The sequence below is a fragment of the Rhinopithecus roxellana genome, chromosome 10 (genome assembly GCF_007565055.1).
Source record: "Rhinopithecus roxellana isolate Shanxi Qingling chromosome 10, ASM756505v1, whole genome shotgun sequence".
In the NCBI taxonomy this organism is placed as follows: domain Eukaryota; kingdom Metazoa; phylum Chordata; class Mammalia; order Primates; family Cercopithecidae; genus Rhinopithecus; species Rhinopithecus roxellana.
In genome coordinates, this window is record NC_044558.1 from 132,571,094 (window position 1) to 132,590,609 (window position 19,516).

General features: G+C 38.1%; 1 protein-coding gene across 1 annotated transcript in view; it reads right to left on the minus strand.

Moving 5' to 3' along the window:
• Window positions 1–19,516, minus strand: part of CASC1 (cancer susceptibility 1) — an 89,755-nt gene that overhangs the window by 50,586 nt on the left and 19,653 nt on the right. The window contains 4 exon segments of the mRNA XM_030938584.1: window positions 1,306–1,443; window positions 2,294–2,395; window positions 4,851–4,942; window positions 7,995–8,079. Coding sequence (XP_030794444.1) covers window positions 1,306–1,443; window positions 2,294–2,395; window positions 4,851–4,942; window positions 7,995–8,079 — 417 coding nt within the window.

Here is a 19,516-nt window from a genome sequence, read left to right on the forward strand (position 1 = left end):
TATGTTTTTAGCCCTTCTTACTCTATCATACATGCCTGTCAACTGCTCTTTCATATTTTCTATCTCTTCATCTCTGTGCTGTCTTCTGGTAAATTCTTCCAATCCAACTTTTGATTTACTCCTGATTAAAAATTCTCGGCCGGGTGCAGTGGCTTATCCCTGTAATCCTAGCACTTTGGGGGGCCAAGGTGGGTGGATCATTTGACATCAGGAGTTTGAGACCATCCTGGCCAACATGGTGAAACCTCATCTCTACTAAAAATACAAAAATTAGCTGGGTGTGGTGGCACATGATTGTAATCCCAGCTATTGGGAGGCTGAGGCATGAGAATTGCTTGAACCCAGGAGGTAGAGGTTGCACTAAGCCAAGATCACGCCATGGCACTCCAGCGTAGGTGACAGAGCGAGATGCCATCTCAAAAAATAAATTAAATAAATATTCTTAGTGGAGACATTTTTGTTTCTTATTCACTAAAGATAAGCCAAACACTTCTTATCTCTTTTTGCACAGTAAATTTTTCTTGTTATCCATAATGTCTTTTGAGGTTCCCAGCCATACAGGAGTCTCTGGTTCAACTTGCCACCTTGTATGTACTCTACTAGGCTTTGCATCCTGATGGCCCTTTGAACCAGTGCTAAGCCACTAGCAGTTAGCTAGCTAAGCCACTAGGTAGTTAGCTGGGAAGCCACTGGCTTCAAGACTTTCTTACTTTCTGGATTGTTTTATGGCCTGTAAGGTTTTACCTTACTTTTTTGTGATTAGGGCAATGAATTTAAATTTTTAAAAATAAATTAGTTTTTTTCCCCCCAGTATTTTTAAGTGCATTGTAAAGTGGAAGTTTCCAGGCTAGTCTAACCATCCTATTTGCAGGAACAAAAGTTAGAATATTCTCTTTTGTCTTTGTACCCCCATTGTCTATAACAGAGTCTATACCTGGCACCTAGTAAATATTAAAAATCATGGGTACTAAATTACTGAACAGTGGATATTCCAACTGAGGATAAAATTACCCACTACCCCCAACCGAGTTATCTACATGAACGCATGCAACTTGATTTTTTTTCTTGATTAGACAAACAAATAATGTTTTATGATATGGTGACCTTAGCTAATGTGGCAAGGAATTCTTAGGACTTGTAAAAAGAAAAAAGAAAATGAAAAAGCTTACCAATTACTTCTTTTGCTAAGGGTTCAGAAGCAGTAGTGTTATTATTTGGCAAGTAATATATTAATTTATTTTTATTTTGAGTTAATATTAGACTATTTGTAATAGCCAGTTTATAGGAAAATACATAAACACCTACATTTAGCACTACTTTACTCTTCTCAATCACTTCCTCAAAAGTCTCATTTGTTTTCTCTTTCCACAAACTAATAAACGTGTTCATTTCTTGGGCTACTGAAGGATCAGGACTCCCATCACATTGAATGTAGTGTTTCCACTGTGGAATAAAAATGTTTAAAGGTTCACACTGATGAAGATTCAACCAAAGATTAAATGACTTTTTTTTTTAAGTATAAATTCTTATAACCTAGTTTAACCAACTTAGATAAAAACATGATAGCTTTAACCATTAACTTGAGAGAGCTCCAAAATAACCAAATTCTTATTTATCCAAGTAATTTCTAATCCTTAACATTCAGATACATAGAAGCACTAATTACTTTCAGATTTTTATTTTTAAAGCATTATTTATAAGTAGTTTTTGTTTTGCTTAGTTTTCCTCTCTAATCATAGAGCTGCTTATTTGCAAAGGCCAACACTTGGGCTAATTTCTACTTCCCAAGTTATTACTAATGTCTAGTTGCCACTGGCATTTTAGTACGAGGCCTTCCATTCATTTTGTGGTTTATGCAAATTTCACATTTGTAATCATATTGTACTGCACTTAGAATTTTTCACTTAAGATTATACCACAATCTTTAGCCATATTACAGTTTTTCATTTTTCTTCTGATATTCACCTACATTATTTCCAAAGTTATGCTGTTGTGAGCAAGACTAGACTGCCTTAAACACAAAGCTTTTATGTTTTAATTTAGCATAATTTCCCTAGTATACATTCCCAGCAATTGAGTCAGTGTCAAAGAATATAAACATTTCTAGGACGTTATTACTGACAAATAGCTTTCTACAAAGTTATGTTACTTTACTTTGCCATAAGCAATCAATTTGTCAGATGAGAGGGTTTTTTAAAACAGATAAATTTAAAGTTTCTTGGCATCAAAATTGGACTACAACTCCATCTTGTGGTGACAAAAGTATTAGCTAAAAAAGAGAAATCAGTCTTACCCGAGAAAGCAATCTAGTCTCCTGTTTCAATTTCTCTGCTTCAGGAAAACACCTCTCTAATAAATAAAGTTCTTCAAGTTCTTCATTTCTCCTTTCTAGATCCTGTTGCACAAGGACAGATATATTGATCTGCTCTTTAATTTTAGCTTTTTGTTTCACAATTAGCATCTAAAACACGTGGCTAAATATATAACTGTAGTTCCAAAATGAATATTAAAATTAGTTTGAATATAACTGATATCTCCAAAAGGTTTCATCTGTAACAGTGGCTTACAAAGTGTGATCTATAGACTCTTGGTGGCTCTAGAACTTGGGATCTGTGAGGTCAAATCTATTTCCATAATATTAACATTATCTGAATTTTTCATCGTGTACCTATTTGCACTGATTGTGCAAGATGGTGTGAAAGTGCTGATGTCTTAGCACAAATCAGTGACCCCAAACTGTACTACTTCTATGGGGAGAGGTGAGGGGAAGGAACCATCTTCACAAAAGAATGCCCGGATGGACAGGTACAGTGACTCACAACTGTAATCCCAGCACTTCGGGAGGTCAAGGCACGCAGATCACGAGGTCAGGAGTTCGAGACCAGCCAACATGGTGAAACCCCGTCTCGACCACAAATACAAAAATTAGCCAGGTATGGTGGCGTATGCCTGTAAGCTCAGCTACTCATGAGGCTGAGACGGGAGAACTGCTTGACCCTGGAGCCAGAGGTTCCACTAAGCCAAGACCGCGCAACCACACTCCAGCCTGGACAACAGGGCAAGACTCTGAATCACATTAAAAAAATAAAAATAAAAAAAAAAGAATGCCCTGACGAAGAGGTGAAAAATTATTAATTGTATTAAACCTCAACCCTAAGTACATGTCTTTTTAATATCCTGTTGGATAAAATGGGAAGTAAGCACAAAGCTCTTCTGTTGCATATCAAATGACAATACTGTCTTGAGAAATATCACTTGTGCAATTATTTGACTATTTTGGCAGACATTCTCTCAAAAATGAATGAATGGAGTGTGTCATTTCAAGGATACAACTCAAAATATTTATTGCCAATGATAAAATTCAAGCTTTCAGGCAAAAATTCAAATTTTAGAAAACTTGTATCTATCACTGTAAGCTTGAAAGCATTCCAATCTTTAAAAACTTCTGGCTTGGGCCTGGCGTGGTGGCTCACATCTGTAATCTCAGCACTTTGGGAGGCAGGGGGTGCATGGATCACAAGGTCAGGAGTTCAAGACCAACCTGGCCCCGTCTCTACTATAAATACAAAAATTAGCCGGGCGCGGTGGTGGCCACCTGTAATCTCTGCTACTCAGGAGGCGAGGCAGGAGAATCACTTGAACCTGGGAGGTGGAGGTTGCAGTGAGCCGAGATCATACCATTGCACTCTAGCCTGGGTGACAGAACAAGACTCCGTCTCAAAACGAAACGAAAAAACTTCTGATTTGATTGGTGATTATACTAATGTATGTGATTTTTGATAATGAATAATAAATTACATCAACATTTGGAAGCAAATAATTCAGTGAACCAAACCTTTTCAAGCAACACATGATAATGCTAAATCATATATGAAAACAAGATCTATTCAGAGGGTAAAATAGATCAATGTTTTAAAATAACAGAGTATGAATAGTTCATTGATATGGTTTCATATTCCACATTAAGAAACTATGACTTGTAGAGTTTTGATATAGTATCAAAGAAGAATATCCACAATTATCAGAAAGGCTATTACAATATTACGTTTTTTCCAATTATGTATCTGTATGAGGCCAGATTTTCTTTATATACTTCATACAAAACAACACATGGCAACAGATGGAATACTGAAATAGATATGAGAATCCAGCCGTTTTCTGTTAAGTCAGATATCAAATACATTTTTAAAATGTAAACAATGCCAATCATTTCCTCAATTTAAAAAAAAAAGTTGTTTCTTTAAAAATGTTCATGTATTTACTTGTGTTTAATAAAGTTTATTTTTATCAACATGTAATGTCTGCTAATGTAAGCAGTTTAAAATTTTTGTTTTAACTTCTAATATAGTAAAATATTGATTGATGTAATCCACATAAACATAAGCTCCTTGTGGGGGTCTTCAGTTTTTAATAGTAATGGAGTTTGGTCTTGAGATCAGAATATTTCAGAATTACTGATCTAAAAGATTCTAGTGAAACAGACAAGTGAAACTAAAAAAGGAGAGGTAGAATTTGAATATTTTGCTTTTTTTTTTTTTTTTTTGGTTGCTGTCAACTTGTCTATAAAACGGATTCACATATGCTTTAAGGTTACAAGCATAGGCTCTTCAGCAAGACCTGCTTAGATCTAAGTCTTGACTATGCCACTGATTAGATGCTTAATTTCTCCATACCTTGATTTCCTCATCGGTGAAATCTAGATAACAATGTCACTTATTCTATGGTAGGATTAAGTTCATGTAGGCCTAAATATTCCTGGTAGCTATGGACTGAGAAGGACATTAAATGACAATAGATCTGATAGCCATAGTTTAAAGTATTCATTAAGAACATTATTAATGTTTATTTACTTTTGCTTCAAGTCGATTCCATTTTTCTTTCTCAATTCGTTGTATTTCAAGCCTTTCCTTTTCTTCTTTCTCATATTTCAAACGGGCTTCCTCTAAAGAACCAAAAAAAATTTTTTTCTCAGTGAACAGATCACTGTATTTTTAAGCCCTTAAAATTACTCCTAACATTTTCAAGATGTAGTGGTGGCATCTTTTATAGAAGTCACAGTCTTTATTACATACATGGTAGATATGAGAAAAGTGTCAGTTCTCCATTCTTCAAGAAAGTAACTACAAGAAAACATCAAACAACCCCATCGAAAAGTGGGTGAAGGATATGAACAGACACTTCTCAAAAGAAGACATTTATGCAGCCAACTGACACATGAAAAAATGCTCATCATCAGTGGCCGTCAGAGAAATGCAAATCAAAACCACAATGAGATACCATCTCACACCAGTTAGAATGGCGATCATTAAAAGAAATCAGGAAATGGCTGGGCATAGTGGCTCATGCCTGTAATCCCAGCACTTTGGGAGGCCGAGGTGGGTGGATCACAGGGTCAGGAGTTCGAGACCATCCTGCCTAACACAGTGAAACCCATCTCTACTAACAATACAAAAAAATTAGCTGGGAGTGGTGGCGGGCGCCTGTAGTCCCAGCTACTCTGGAGGTTGAGGCAGGAGAATAGCGTGAACCCGGGAGGCAGAGCTTGCAGTGAGCCGAGATTGCACCACTGTACTCCAGCCTAGGCAACAGAGCAAGACTCCATCTCAAAAAAAAAAAAAAAAAAAAGTTGGGAAACAACAGGTGCTGGAGAGGATGTGGAGAAATAGGAACACTACTGTTGGTGGGAGTGTCAACTAGTTCAACCATTGTGGAAGACAGTGTGCGATTCCTCAAGGATCTAGAACTAGAAATACCATTTGACCCAGCAATCCCATTACTGGGTATATACCCAAAGGATTATAAATCATGCTGCTATAAACACACATAACTCCCAGCCGTTGTCTCTTCTTTGCTTTTTGTGGAAATGGTGTAGGAGTGGCTCCCTGGAGCACTCATTGTAGCTTTAGATGTGCTTCCTCTCTGCAGCACGAGCTACTTGGACTTACTGTTCCCCTACTTGAGAATATTTATTTAATTTGAGTATATTTTTGACCTGCCAGGTATCTGTGAAACAAAATGACTCCTACTAATAGCTTCTTATCAAGAGTAATTTAAAACATCCATCATCCACTGCTGAATGTCAAAATAAAGGCTGAAGAAATTACCATTCCCCCCCCCCAAAAAAAGTAACATGACTCAAACTTTCTGCTCAAAAAAAAAAAAAAAGCCCACAATAATATTTTTCTTCTCCAAAAGGTTTATAGCAATCCAATAGTGATTTTAACCAATAAAGTATGGCAGACCTATCATGGCAATGAAGAGGAAGTCAAGTTTTCAGACTTCCATAATCTTGTGACATCTACATCTTCAAATGCAATTACCTTAATCTTCTCCTGCTCTCACTATTAAAAACAAAATGTGAAGTACATATTGAAGAGTATTAGTTTAATCCAATATAAATAAAACATGCCCCAAGATATAGATCCTGATACTGTATTCGTATCAGGAGTCACCTAAAAAAAGGATGTATAAAATTATACACAAAAAATCAATATGGAACCTAGGAACAGTCTTTTAAAAACCTATATCTAAATACTCAGATTTTAAAAACCACTTTTTGGTACTTTAATTAATAAACACTTTCATCAATGTTTAATTTTTTAACATAAAATTAGTATTTTTAATTTGGTAAATAAATATTAAACTGTAAAAATTTAGGCTGCTGTACATATTTCTTGCTAGTGTATATTTCCCACATTTAATGAATTTGAGTTTCAGAATTTTTACCGAACAATCAGCACCAGTGCTCCTAATTTCATCAGTGAATATAAACACTTCAAGATAGGGTTACCAGAATTAGCAAATTAAAACATGGGATGCTCAGTTGAATTTGAATTTTAGATAAACAATAAACATTTGCTGAATATGAATTCTAAATTTCTCTTCAAAGAATTAATAAGTCAGTATGTTCAATTCTTTGCTTTCTACGTTTAAACTTCCTCGTAAAGCAACCTTTTTCAATTACCTACTCCACCCTGACTCATTCTGATCACCTGCTCCACCCTGACTCATTCTGATCACCTGCTCCACCCTAACTCATTCCGATTTCCTGCTACCTGCTCTGTCCTGACTCCCGCCAAAGCACTTACCCGTCATTCTCTTCTTTTCTTTTCTTTTCTTTTTTTTTTTTTTTTTTGAGAGGGAGTCTCGCTCTGTCGCCCAGGCTAGAGCGCAGTGGCCGGATCTCAGCTCACTGCAAGCTCCGCCTCCCGGGTTTACGCCATTCTCCTGCCTCAGCCTCCCGAGTAGCTGGGACTACAGGCGTCCGCCACCTCGCCCGGCTAGTTTTTTGTATTTTTTTTAAGTAGAGACGGGGTTTCACTGTGTTAGCCAGGATGGTCTCGATCTCCTGACCTCGTGATCCACCCGTCTAGGCCTCCCAAAGTGCTGGGATTACAGGCTTGAGCCACCGCGCCCGGCCCGTCATTCTCTTTAAATTAGCCAATCCGAATTAGTTTTGCCTGTGCGGTCTAACCCTAGCCAACAGGGGACCAACACAGCATCGGGGGCCACGTGCGCCAGGGATAAGAACCCCTTCTCCTCCCTCCCTTGTCCAAGTGTGTGCCCACCATTGCTCCACTGGTGAGAGCGTACCCTTCTATAGAAGTACCTTGCTTTGCTGAGAATTAAAAAGAAAATTTTATATATGAGTGCTATTTCTTTTGCAGCACCGAAACTTTATTTAAACAATTTTTTAAGTTAAGTATGTCTCAAGTATTGCATGGGGCAAATTATCCCAAATTATCCATTTGATTATCTGAAAGTTAAATTTAACTGGGCTCCTGTATTTTATCTCTGGCAGCCCTATTTCAATATATATCTGAAAGAGACTGGCATGTACTAACATCTTTCTGGATACTTTCTAAATGATAGGTATCTATTATAAAACAAATTAAAATTTAAGAACTTTGAAAAAATATCGACTGTACTACAGAAGACCAACCTATGGTGACTGTTACCTGTATATGTATATAGCATCACTATTTATTTTGTACCTTCCTCTTTCAGGCGTCTCTCTTCCTCCTCTTGTAGCAGCTTCAATCGTTCAGCTTTGGTGATTTTCTTTTTCTTACTGCCAGACTTAACAAAGTCCACATCATAAAAAAAAAAGCTATTAACATGCAAGTTACTTGAAAAACACATCTTTTCAAATACTAATTATGAAAAACATTTTTGCTTTCATAAAACCAGCCTTTCATGCATCCATTCAACAAATAAGACTGCCTATTAGTGTAAAGCTTTGATTCAGTGCATTGAAGGACAAAGTCTGGGAACAAGAAAAATAAGAATATAAATTATTCAAAGGGTGACAGTGACAAGTATGTGCAATTTAAATAATTCTCATTCCTAGTTTCCATATCTTTAAAATGGTGCTAAAGAAAACCTCCTCTTGTTGTAGAGAATAAAGTAAAACATACGTAAAAGCAGTTTGAAAACTGTACGCTTATAAAATTGAAAAGTATTCTTATGACTACCAGGTATACACAGAGTTATTTTGCAAGTTTGGAGGAAGGAGAGACTATTTTCAACAGTGAGGAGCATGCAAAATGTTTATAGAGTAGGTGGTATTTAAATCTGTGCTCAAAGGATTTTTACCAGTTGGAGAACATATTCCAAGAAGAGGGAAATGCAGGTACAAGACAGGCGATTGAAAGAGCATTGGATGGGCCAACAAGTTCAGTGGGCCCTAGAAAGACTCCAAGAAGAGGTGGTGAAGAAAATGAGAATGTGAAAGAAGGCTAGAGCCTATGCTAAAGAGTTTGGACATTATTCTAGGAGAAACAGAAAACTCCTAAAAGTTTTTGAGAAGGGCTGTGGCTATAAAGAATATAATTTTGAAAATTAACCTGGTATTGGAGAAAAAAAGAGGATACCATTTTGGCAACAATTAACAAAATTCAATAAACTGAAGTCCTGGCAGTGTTTATAGAATAGATGTCATTTAAATTTGTGGCCAAAGGATTTTAACATTCAAGGGAACATACCCCAAAAAGAGGGAAACAAAGGTGCAAGATAGGGAGCTGAATGGGCACTGGATGGGCCAACAAGGTCGGCGGGCCCTGGAAATGTAGAGAAGATCCAATAAATATTTTACAAGCTAACTTACTTAGTAATGATTAAAATTGGAGGCAAGGAGAGGAAAGAGTCAGGAGCGAGTCTCACAGAGGGAGAATGGCATCCAGAACAGGTGAATGTGAATGAAGAATTGTTAAAAATAATTTACATATAATTAGTACAAAATGCTGATAGAGCATTTAGGCAATTCTTACAGGCACTAGAACTGTAGAATTGAGGTTTAGCAAAGAGGTCATTGCTACAGAAGCAGCTACGAAAGCAATTTCTGTGATAACGACCTCTCCTCCATTTTCACAGGGGAAAGCTAAAAAGAGCACCATCTAAATTTGGGAAGAATCCATAGAAAGAGTGGTTAATTGTTGGGATGTATAGACTCTTGGATCTAAGATGATCATAGACTCCATTAGCTCCACTGGGATCTCTAATCCATTGCCCTTACCACTTTTTCACTGTTCATTCACCTCCTCCACACCTTCATTTCTTCCTTTCCCAGGTTAGATTTCACAGTTCATCATCCTTATCACTAACTTATATACCTCCACTTCCTCTGTTCTCTTCCTCTAAAAAGCTCAGCTGGCTAAATCATGGTTCTAGTGAAACTCAACTTTCCATTTGTTCTGTGCTAGCAATACGAGCAGCAGAACCTTATCACAGAAAAACACACATGGGCTCAAATTTGTCAACATAATTTTAAAATAGACTCCAGATTGTGAATTTTAGCTCCAGATCGACTACAAGAACAAACCAGCAATCCCAAGAGGACCCACAGACACCCTGAAGGAAGCGAACTGCTCCTGTAGGACCTGGGAGACACCCGAAATACTGTGAGTGCCCGAACTGTGCGAGTGGGCAAGGGAGACACTCCTCTCACAAACACACACCCCCACTGGAGAAGCTGAGGGTCTATTTGCAGGAGAAGTTTCCGACTTTACCTGGAGCTGAGTCAAGTTGGAACGCTGAGGGAAATACAGGAGCAGAGGAAGCAGCAGAAAGGCCCTGGGAGCTCGCTGGGTCCGCAAGCAGCCCATTCCTGCCTGGCACCACAGGGATCCACTGGGAGGGTGGCCAGAGGAGCAGAGGGTAAAACTCCATAGGGAGAAGGAATTCTCTAGCTGAACTTTGTAACAATTTGAATGGGGCAAAAAGCCTCCTGGCCAGAACTTGGGGGAGGGCATGAATTGGCATGCAGGCTTCACAGGCAGTGAGGGAAAGCTCAAGTCCTTTCTCTCGCAGTTGGGAGGCAGATAGCCTCAGGCAAGTTTTTAAGTCCATCTCACCCTTCGCCTGGAAACAGACTCGGGGCTGTTCGGGTGGCACTGTGGGAGTGAGATCGGCCCTTCAGTTTGCAGGGGAGCAGGGTGAGGCCTGTGACTGCCGGCTTTCCCCCACTTCCCTGACGACCTGCATCACTCAGCAAAGGCAGCCATAATCCTCCTAGGTACACAACTCCAGTGACCCGGGAATCTCACCCCCATCTTCCACAGCAGCAACAGCAAGACCCGCATAAGGAGAGTCTGAGCTCAGACACACCTAGCCCTGCTCCCACCTGATAGTCCTTTCCTATTCACCCTAGTAGTGGAAGACAAAGGGCATATAATCTTGGGAGTTCTAGGGCCCCACCCACCGCTGGTCCCTCTCCATACTACCACAGACGAGGCTCTCTGGAAAGCACCACCTCCTGGCAGGAGGACAACCAGAACAAAAACAGAGCATTAAACCAAACCTAAGGACCCTCACGGAGTCCACTGCACCTTCCGCCACCTCCACTGGAACAGGTGTTGGTATCCATGGCTGAGAGACCCATAGACGGTTCAAATCACAGGACTCTGTGCAAACAACCCCCAGTACCAGCCTGGAGCTGGGTAGATTTGCTGGGTGGCTAGATCCAGAAGAGAGACAATAATCACTGCAGTTCAGTTCACAGGCAGCCACATCCATAGGAAAAGCAGGAAATTACTACATCAACACCCCATGGAACAAAAGAATTTGAACAACAGCCTTCAGCCCTAGACTTTCCCTCTGACAGAGCCTATCCAAATGAAAAGGAACCAGAAAACCAACCCTGGTAATATGACAAAACAAGGCTCTTCAACACCCAGAAAAAATCACACTAATTCACCAGCAATGGATTCAAACTAAAAAGAAATCCCTGATTCACCTGACAAAGAATTCAGGAGGTTAGTTATTAAGCTAATCAAGGAGGCACCAGAGAAAAGGCAAAGCCCAATGCAAGGAAATCCAAAAAATGATACAAGAAGTGAAGGGAGAAATATTTATGGAAATAGATAGCTTAAAGGAAAAACAAAAAATTCAGGAAACTTTGGACACACTTTCAGAAATACAAAATGCTCAGGAACGTCTCAGCAATAGAATTGAACAAGTAGAAGAGAGAAATTCAGAGCATGAAGACAAGGTCTTCCAATTAACCCAATCCAACAAAGACACAGAAAAAAGAATAAGACAATATAAACAAAGACTCCAAGAAGTCTGGGATTATGTTAAATGACCACACCTGAGAATAATTGGTGTACCTGAGGAAGAAGAGGATTCTAAAATGCTAGAAAATATATTTGGGGTAATAATCAAGGAAAACTTCCCCGGCCTTGCTAGAGACCTAGACATCCAAATATAAGAAGCACAAAGAAGACCTGGGAAATTCATTGCAAAAAGATCTCTGCCTAGGCACATTGTCATCAGGTTATCCAAAGTTAGGACGAAAAAGAATCTTACGAGTGGTGAGACAGAAGCACCAGGTAACCTATAAAGGAAAACCCTATCAGATTAACAGCAGATTTCTCAGCAGAAACCCTACAAGCTAGAAGAGACTGGGGACCTATCTTCAGCTTCCTCAAACAAAACAATTGTCAGCCAAGAATTTGTATACAGAGAAACTAAGCATCATATACGAAGGAAAGATACAGTCATTTTTAGACAAATAAATGCTGAGACAATTCACCATTACCAAACTACCACTACAACAACTGCTAAATCTTGAAGCAAATCCTGGAAACATATCAAAACAGAACCTCTTTAAAGCATAAATCACGTAAGACCTATAAAACAAAAATGCAAGTTTAAAAGCAAAAACAAAAAACAAAACCAAAGTATACAGGCAACAAAGAGCATGATGAAAGTAACGGTACCTCACATTTCAATACTAACATTGAATACAAATGGCCTAAATGCTCCACTTAAAAGACATAGAGGCCAGAAGCAATAGCTCATGCCTATAATCCCAGCACTTTGGGAGGCTGAGGCAGGGGGATCACCTGAGGTCAGGAGTTCGAGACCAGCCTGGCCAACATGGTGAAACTCTATACTAAAAATACAAATATCAGCTGGATGTGGTGGCATGCACCTGTGATCCTAGCTACTTGGGAGGGTGAGGCAGGAGAACCACTTGAAGCCCAGAGGTGGAGGGTACTGAGATCACACCACTGTACTCCAGCCTGGGCGACAGAGAAAGACTCTGTCTCAAAAAAAAAAAAAAAAAAAAAGATACAGAACCACATAATGGATAAGAACTCCCCAACCAACTATCTGCTGCCTTTAGGAGATTCACCTAACACATAAGGACTCACATAAACTTAAAGGGGTGGAAAAGCATTTCATGCAAATGGTCACCAAAAGCGAGCAGGGGTAGCTATTCTTACATCAGACAAAATAAACTTTAAAGCAATAGTGGTTAAAAGAGACAAAGAAGGACACTGTATAATGGTTAAAGGCCTTGTCCAGGCCAGGCCCAGTGGCTCACGACTGTAATCCCAACATTTTGGGAGGCCGGTGGCGGGGGTGGATCACCTGAGGTCAGGAGTTCAAGACCAGCCTGACCAACATGTTGAAACTCTGTCTCTAATAAAAATACAACAATTATCCGGGTGTGGTGGTGGGTGCCTGTAATCCCAGCTTCTCAGGAGGTTGAGACAGGAGAATCACTTGAACCCAGGAGGCAGAGGTTGCAGTGAGCCGAGATCGCGCCACTGCACTCCAGCTTGCACAACAGAGCAAGACTCCATCTCGGAAAAAAAAAAAAAAAAAAAAAAAAAAAAAAAGCCTTGTCCAACAGGAAAATATCACAATCCTAAACACATATGCACCTAACACTGGAGCTCCCAAATTTATAAAAACAATTACTAACAGACCTAAGAAGACAGACGGTAACACAATAATAATGGAGAACTTCAATACTCCATTGACAGCACTAGACAGGTCATCAAGACAGAAAGTCAACAAAGAAACAATGGATTTAAACTATACCTTGGAAGAAATGGACTTAACAGGTATATACAGAACATTCCATCCAACAACTGCAGAATACACATTCTATTCAACAGCACATGGAACTTTCTCCAAGATAGACCATATGATAGGCCATAAAATGAGCCTAAATACATTTAAGAAAATTCAAATTATATCAAGCACTCTCTTAGACCAAAGTGGAATAAAACTGGAAATCAACTCCAAAAGATACCTTCAAAACCATGCAAATACATGGAAATTAAATAACCTGCTGAATGAGCATTGGGTCAAAAATGAAATGAAGATGAAAATTGAAAAATTCTTCGAACTGAATGACAATGACACTACCTATCAAAACCTCTGAGATACAGCAAAGGCAGTGCTAAGAGGAAAGTTCATAGCCCTAAATGCCTACATCAAAAAATCTGAAAGAGCACAAATAGGCAATCTAAGGTCACACCTCGAGGAACTAGAGAAACAAGAGCAAACCAAACCCAAACCCAGCAGAAGGAAGGAAATAACCAAGATCAGAGCAGAACTAAATGAAATTGAATCAAAAAAATGCAAAAGATAAATGAAACAAAAAGCTGATTCTTTAAAAAGATAAATAAAATTGACAGATCATTAATAAGATTAACCAAGAAAAGAAGACAGAAAATCCAAATAATCTCACTAAAAAATGAAATGGGAGATATTACAACTGACACCACTGAAATGCAAAAGACATTCAAGGCTACTATAAACACCTTTATGCACATAAACTAGAAAATCTAGAAGAGATGGATAAACTCCTGGAAAAATACATCCCTCCTAGCTTAAATCAGCAAGAATTACATACTCTGAACAGACCAAAAACAAGCAGTGAGATTGAAATGGTAATTTAAAAATTACCAACAAAAAAAAAGGCCAGGACCAGACAGATTCACAGCAGAATTCTACAAGACATTCAAAGAAGAATTGGTACCAATTCTATTGACACCATTCCACAAGATAAAGAAAGAAGGAACCCTTCCTAATTCATTCTATGAAGCCAGCATCACCCTAATACCAAAATCAGGAAAGGACATAACCAAAAAAGAAAACTACAGACTGATATCCTTGACGAACATAGATGCTAAAATCCTTAACAAAATACTAGCTAACTGAATTCAACAATACATCAAAAACATAATTCACTATGATCAACTGGGTTTCATACCAGGGACGCAGGGATGGTTTAACATATGCAAATGTGAAACAACACATAAACAGAATTAAAAACAAAAATCACATGATCATCTCAATAGATGCAGAAAAAGGATTTGACAAAATCCAGCATCCTTTTATGATTAAAACTCTCAGCAAAATCAGCATAAAAGGGACATACCTTAATGTAATAAGAGCCATCTATGACAAACCCAGAGCCAACATAATACTGAATAGAGAAACCTGAAAGCATTCCCTCTGAGAACTAGAACAAGATAAGGATGCCCACTCTCACCACTCCTCTTCAACATAGTACTGGAAGTGCTAGCCAGAGCAATCAGACAAAAGAAAGAAATAAAGGGCATCCACATTGGTAAAGAGGAAGTCAAACTGTCACTGTTTGCTGGCAATATGATAGTTTACCTTGAAAACCCTAGAAAGCTCCTAGAACTGATAAAAGAACTTAGCAGTTTCTGGACACAAGATTAATGTACACAAATCAGTAGTTCTTCTATACACCAAAAGCAACCAAGCAGAGAATCAAATCAAGAACTCAAGTCCTTTTACAATAGCTGCAAAAATAAAATACTTAGGAATATACTTAACCAAGGAGGTGACAGACCTCTATAAGGAAAACTACAAAACACTGCTGAAAGAAATCACAGAAGACACAAACAAATGGAAACACATCTCATGCTCATGGATGGGTTGAATCAATATTGTGAAAATAACCATACTGCCAAAAGCAATCTACAAATTCAACACAATCCCCATCAGAATACCACCATCATTCTTCACAGAATTAGAAAAAACAATTCTAAAATTCATACAGAACCAAAAAAGAGTCCACATAGCCAAAGCAAGACTAAGCAAAAAGAACAAATCTGGAGGCATTACACTACCTGATTTCAAACTATACTATAAGACCACAGTCAGCAAAACAGTGTGGTACTGGTATAAAAATAGGCTCATAGACCAATGGAACAGAATAGAGAACTCAGAAATAAACCCAAATATGTACAACTAACTGATCTTTGACAAAGCAAACAAAAATATAAAGTGGGGGAAAGGACACCCTTTTCAACAAATGGTGCTGGGATAATTGGCTAGTCACATGTAGGAGAATGAAACTGGGTCCTCATCTCTCACTTTATACAAAAATCAACTCAAGATGGATTAAGGACTTAGACCTAAGACCTGAAACTATAAAAATTCTAGAAGTTAACATTGGAAAAACCGTTCTAGACATTAGCTTAGGCAAGGATTTCATGATCAAGAACATAAAAGAAATGCAATAAAAACAAAGATAAATAGCTGGAACCTAATTAAAGAACTTCTGCATGGCAAAAGAAACAGGAGAGTAAAGAGACAACCCACAATGTGGGAGAAAATCTTCACAATGTATACATCTGACAAAGGACTAATATCCAGAATCTGCAACGAACTCAAGCACATCAGTAAGAAAAAAACAAACAATCCCATCAAAAAGTGGGCTAAGGACATGAATACACAATTCTCAAAAGAAGATATACAAATGGCCAACAAACACATGAAAAAATGCTCAACATCACTCATGATCAGGGAAACGCAAATCAAAACCACAATGTGATACCCCCTTACTCCTGCAAGAATGGCCATAATCAAAAAATCAAAAAAAAACAGTAAATGTTGGCATGGATGTGGGGAACAGGGAACATTTCCACAAGACTGGTGGGAATGCAAACTACAACAGCCACTATGGAAAACAGTGTAGAGATTCCTTAAAGAAATACAAGTAGAACTATCATTTGATCCAGCAATCCCTCTACTGGCTATCTAACCAGAGGAAAAGAAGGTATTATTCAAAAAAGACACTGGCACACACATGTTTACAGCAGCACAATTTGCAACTGCAAAATCGTGGAACCAACCCAAATGCCCATCAATCAACGAGTAGATAAAGATAAGAAACTGTGATATATATATGTGTGTGTGTGTATATATATATCGTATCATACATATATAAATATATATAAATAAATATATATATGATAGAATACTACGCAGCCATAAAAAGGAATGAATTAACACATTTGCAGTGACCTGGATGAGACTAGAGACTATTATTCTAAGTGATGTAACTCAGGAATGGAAAACCAAACATTGTATGTTCTCACTGATATGTGGGAGCTAAGCTATGAGGACACAAATGCACAAGAATGACACAATGAACTTTGGGGACTTGGGAGGAAGAGTGGAAGGAGGGCAAGGGATAGAAGACTACAAAAAATATGGTGCAGTGTATACTGCTTGGGTGATGGGTGAACCAAAATCTCACAAATCACCACTAAAGAACTTACTCATGTAACCAAATACCACCTGTACCTCAATATGTTATGGAAAAATAAAATTTTAAAAATAAATTTAAAAAATAGACTCTAAGCACTGTCCAGAATTCCCACAACTATTTCATTCTCACTTCAAACCTCCAAAATCCTCTCTTCCACTACTCTCAGCTGTTGACTTTACCTCTTATGTCACTGGAAAAATAGAAGCTTTCAGAAGAGAAAAATCTTTACACACCAAATCTTTGAGCCTATCTATATTTTCGTCTGCCTTCCTTCCCATCGTGGTGGATGAACTATATGTTTCGCTTTTAAACTTTTCTTTTTTTGAGACGGACTCTCGCTCTGTCGTGCCAGGCTGGCACAATCTTGGCTCACTGAAACCTCCGTCCCCCAGGTTCAAGGGATTCTCCTGCCTCAGCCTCCCAAGTAGCTGGAATTACAGGCACCCGCCACCACTCCAGGCTAATTTTTTGTATTTTTAGTAGAGATAGGGTTTCACCATGTTGGCCAGGCTGGTCTCAAACTCCTGACCTCAAGTGATCCACCCACCTTGGCCTCCCAAAGTGATGGGATTACAGGCGTGAGCCACCGCGCCCGGCCCTACACATTTTTAAGGTGTCACTGAAAACTTTTTATCATGAGTTTAAATAGCTGTGAATATTGTCCTTTCAAGTATATGATCCTTAAAATAAAACTTTTACAGTACTCTTTGAAGTATATCCATCATTGCTTAAGATATATCCAATGGAAGGCCGGGTACGGTGGCTCATGCCTGTAATCCCAACACTTTGGAAGGCTGAGGCGGGTAGATCACGAGGTCAGGAGTTTGAGACCAGCCTGGTCAACATGGTGAAACTGCATCTCTACTAAAAATATAAAAAATTAGCTGGGCATGGTGGCAGGAACCTATAATCCCAGCTACTCGGGAGGCTGAGGTAGGAGAATGGCTTGAACCTGGGAGGCGGACATTGCAGTGAGTTGAGATCATACCACAGAACTCCAGCCTGGACGACAGAGGGAGACTTTATCTCAAAAAAAGATATATCCAATAGAATCTACATATCATAGCGATTTAATGACCAATTTAAAATATAAACAAGCTTTTTAAAAAGAAAAATGTTAATCTATTTCTATTTGAGTTCATATTTCCATGCCACTTCCCTCACGGAATCTTATCCTAATTAATATACTTGAAAAACTTTTGTTGATCCTTTTATATTTGTTATAAAAATATGAATAAAAGTTTAAATTAAAAAATTTATTTCCCTTGTCTCTAAGTATTAAAAATTCTGCTCTAGATTGAGTTAATCTTATTTTCACTACACAACTGAATAAAGTAACATATTATAAATTTTGATAACTAAATGTTAAACATAAAAACTAACATTTTCCTGGATGTACATCTCTGGATGAAATGTTGGGCTTTTTCTTTTTTCTGGTTAGCTCATAATCCATGGATAAATGCTAGCTACTGCTGAATGAAACAGAAATTCAGATTAATTCTATTTTTATTTTTAATTTTTATAAATACATGAGAGAGAAATCCGGTTTATATTAAAAAGTCAATCAGAATAGGTTATAGTAACATCATGCAATTCTTTGAATTCCTTCACCTCCTATGCCAAAAATTATATACTGATTTACAATAAAAATTACCCCTACAGATAATCTCTGACTTTGTGATCATTTCCTTATTTTTCTTTATAGTTTTCTTATGTATATAGCTCAAAAATATAGATTTTTGAACCTTACATAGATTTAATGATACTTTATGTATATTATTGTGATTTGCTTTTTTTTAATTGTGGCAAAGTATACATAACATAAAATATACCATTTTAACCATTTTCTTTTCTTTTCTTTTTTTTTTTTGAGACAGAGTCTCACTCTGTCACCGAGGTTGGAATGCAATGGCACGATCTTGGCTCACTACAACCTCCGCCTCCCAGGTTCAAGCAACTCTCCTGCCTCAGCCTCCCGAGTAGCTGGGATTACAGGTGCCCACAACCCCGCCTGGCTAATTTTTGTATTTTTAGTAGAGATGGGGTTTCTCCATGTTGGCAAGGTTGGTCTTGAACTCCTGACCTCAAGTGATTCACCTGCCTTGGCCTCCCAAAGTTCTGGGATTACAGGCATGACCCACCTTGCCCAGCCATTTTAACCATTTTCAAGTGTGCAATTCAGTGGTTTTAAGCATATGCACACTGATGTATAATCATCACCACAACCCACCTCCAGAACTTTTTCAGCATCCCAAACTGAAACCCTGTATACCATTAAACGATATTAAACATTAAACAATAACTTCCCATTGCCCCCAGCCCTGTCACTCACCATTCTACTTTGTCTATGAGTTTGACTACTCTAGATATCTAAGTGGAAAAATACAGTATTTGCCCTTATTTGTGATTTACTTCTTTAGATATACATTATGGTTTGTAAAATTCATTCATGTTGATAGATATTGCTATGGCTGTATATTTTCACTGCTGAATAGTAATCCATTGATTTTATCCTTTTCTCTATTGCTAGACATTGGATTGTTTCTAGTTTCTTACTATCATTAATGCTGCTATAAACCTTTGAATATATCTACCCTGCTGTCCGTCTGCAAGGGGTTTTCTATTGTATGTACCTAGAAATAAAACTGATGGGTACATACATTTTCAACTTTACTAAAGATGAACTGT